Source organism: Austrofundulus limnaeus, unplaced genomic scaffold, assembly GCF_001266775.1.
Source record: "Austrofundulus limnaeus strain Quisiro unplaced genomic scaffold, Austrofundulus_limnaeus-1.0 Scaffold80, whole genome shotgun sequence".
In the NCBI taxonomy this organism is placed as follows: domain Eukaryota; kingdom Metazoa; phylum Chordata; class Actinopteri; order Cyprinodontiformes; family Rivulidae; genus Austrofundulus; species Austrofundulus limnaeus.
In genome coordinates, this window is record NW_013952482.1 from 641,074 (window position 1) to 644,146 (window position 3,073).

The 3,073-nt window shown below is 38.7% G+C and overlaps 1 protein-coding gene across 3 annotated transcripts in view; it reads right to left on the reverse strand.

Annotated features, from left to right (window-relative positions):
- Window positions 1-3,073, reverse strand: part of LOC106519645 (protein sidekick-1) — a 321,354-nt gene that overhangs the window by 37,870 nt on the left and 280,411 nt on the right. For all 3 annotated transcript variants that reach the window (XM_014011403.1, XM_014011402.1, XM_014011401.1), the window contains 2 exons: window positions 2,909-3,024; window positions 88-274 (listed from right to left, as the gene is read on the reverse strand). In XM_014011403.1, the coding sequence (XP_013866857.1) occupies window positions 88-274; window positions 2,909-3,024 (303 nt within the window). The remainder of the gene's footprint in view (window positions 1-87; window positions 275-2,908; window positions 3,025-3,073) is intronic.

The following is a 3,073-nucleotide window of genomic DNA, read 5'->3' on the forward strand; positions in this document are numbered from 1 at the left end:
ATATATATATATACAAGTCTTTGACAGCCTACTGTAGGATAGCAAGAAGTTTGAGTTCATGACTGAAAAGAGGCCAGTAGTTCTTACCATCTTCTCTGGTTTGCTGCAGAATGGGGTTGCTGGGTGGGCCGTCGCCAAGCTGTGTGTACGCCAGCAMTTGCAGCACATACACTGTGTATTTTTGGAGGCCACTCAAAAGCAGTGTCAAAACTCCTTCTCCCTCTACCACCTTAACTTTAGGGGGACCTTCCATGTCTTTCTCCCTGTACAACACCTGTACACAACGAGAAATAAAACAAAACTTAAATAAACACAATCATTTATTATAATACTCATTTCATACAAATTTTAATTTGTGGAAACCTCATACTGAAAAAAAAGCACATACTACTAACAACTTTTATAATTTAAATGCTTTATGCTGTCATTATGTAAATGATCAATTAAAAAAAATCTGGACCCATGAAGTCAGGTTTATATCTGGTCCAAACCTCCCACAGATGTAGTCTATAACTGTTTTTGTACATTTGAATCATGACATCAACAAACTTTATTGTAGCATAGACTATAAGTGAGAAAGTTAGAATTGAAATATAATAACTGATATATTCTATTCAATTAATAGAAAAAAAACATGAGGTATAAGCGAGGTATAAAAAGATTAAAAAACAGCCTGAATGTTTATGTGATTCTCAAAGGTACAGAAATTTCCATCTGTGTCCCTCTATGCCAATGGTTCTCAATTCCGGTCCTCGTGACCCGCTATCCTGCATGTTTTAGTTTTTTTTCCCTGCTTTGGCGCACCTGATTTAAATTAATGAGTGATTGGCAGGCTTCTGCAGAACTCAAAGACCTGCYGAAGAGCAGGTAAACAACTAAAATATGCAGGATAGTGGGTCACAAGGACCAGAATTGAGAACCACTGCATGTAGGCAAAGGATTTTTGGGGTAGAAAATCAACACAGATGAATTTKCACGCATCCCTCTAAAAGGTGAACTAAATTAGACCTCAAGAGATGATGCAACACGTTGATTTTATACTGCCTGATTGAAAATTAGGTTAAATTCCTGAGCTGCGGCTGCCTAAACAGTCTGACTTTGATGTGCGAGCGCTGAACACCTATTATTTCTAAAAGTTTTATTTCACCGACTAAGAATTTTTTTCTGCAGCGCACAGTTGAAAAAAAATCTTCAATACAAGCAAGCAACATGTTGTAACAGGTGGACAAGAGTTTGCAAGATAGCACCAACGGAGCAATGACACTTAGGTCCTAAAGTAGTAATAAGGCTAGTACAGAAAACATACTGAACACTTGAAAAAACAAGTATTTATTAAACCTAACAAGCCTTTAAACAAGTATTAATTAATCAAAGCATTTGCATGTAATTAGTGTTGTCACTCTGACTCATAATGCTCTTATTTATTACATTCTTTGTGACAATCTGGCTTAAAGAAACATTTCTGACAGTCTCAAAAGGATATAAGGACTGCAAAAAATACAAAATAACGAGCATTATCAAACTTCACTGAGGCAGTCAAGTCTGATGCTGAAATTAATATTACACTAACACTCATAAAAAAACAACTAAAAACAATCAGTACACAGTGTGCCTTCATAGACAAGAACAGCCTGCATAAAATATGTGTCAAGAACTGCTCTTTCTTCTTCTTGTTGTTTATTACTGATTTATTTTTTCATATTCGTGAACTCRAACAAGAGTATTGCACTTAAAACCAGTCGAGGAAAATGTCACCTCGAGCTTAAGCGTCTAAAAATGAAAACAGACATAAGTCATGCACAGCGGGAGGAAGGGACAACTATTCAACATTTCGTGGGGGGTGGAAGGTGTTAAAGAGTCACTGCTGGCAGCCACTTTCCATCTATTAACATGGCAGACGTGCTGTTCAGTGCGATGCACAAGAAATCACTCAGATGTGGGGCTTGATGTGCTTTAGGCATGGTCCATAATGGCCTGGATTTTATACATTAAAAAGAAGTAAAGAAGCTTGTTTATCTCACACAGCCACAGCTTGTTTTCTTTTTAAATTTATATATTTGCAACACAACGGTGCCCTCACAACCGGGGATGTTTCTCCCAGTAATATATATAGTGGCTTTTATTTGATGGATGCTAAGTGTGACTTTGAAAAGCAAACGCTGCAAAAAATACAGGTATGTGTTTTTTCTCTTGATGCTGAAAACGGAGATAAAATGCTGCAGGGTTGTGCGGATTCTTGGAGATTGGCACATCAGAATACGTCAGTTATGAAATCATTTAGGCTCGTGACACGACAGCCCACTCTGCTTCACTTTAGAAAAACAAAAAAAGGGTGAGCTCTAACGTGAAAAATGTGGACAGACTGCAGGATGGGTTGCCTAAGTGGGTTGGAAGGCTGGTCGTAAATACTAATGCTGAACTTCCAAAGCCTTTGCAGACTGGGAATTTACACAAAATATTGCARTCCTTGCCAAAGCCGCCGTTTATATTTTAGGATTACAGACATTGTACCTTTAAAAAAACCAACAGGCTTTATGGATTATTGTTCATTTTTAAAAAACTAAATCCACCTATTGTTTCACACACAACCTGACACAAACTGCTGTTTCTATAAAGGATTAAAGCCCCACTAATATTCATGGACACTCTTACATGTATGCCCCCAAATGTAATTTCTGCAGCAGGGAGCTTTTAAAAGCAACAGTGTAAGAGAAACAAACTGGAACAGTTACAGGATATTACATCATGTTCAACTTGGATCAGATTTTTTTGTGTGTGCACGCCTGTGTGCAGCTGAGTGTSTGAGTCTGCGACGCGTTGGGAGGAAGTGATAATGGGCCGAGAGGGTCAAGTGAGAATATTACGCTCGGCTTGAGCATCTCTGTGGGTGTTTGAGTGTTTTATTCACCTTATACCCAAGAATGACTCCGTTCCTTTGTGCTGGAGGAAGAGCGGACCAGGTGAGCATGATCCTGGAGGAACTCACTGCCTCAGCAGTCACATTCACCGGAGATCCAGATGGAACTAAAGAACAGACAAAGACACACACACACACACACACACACACACACAC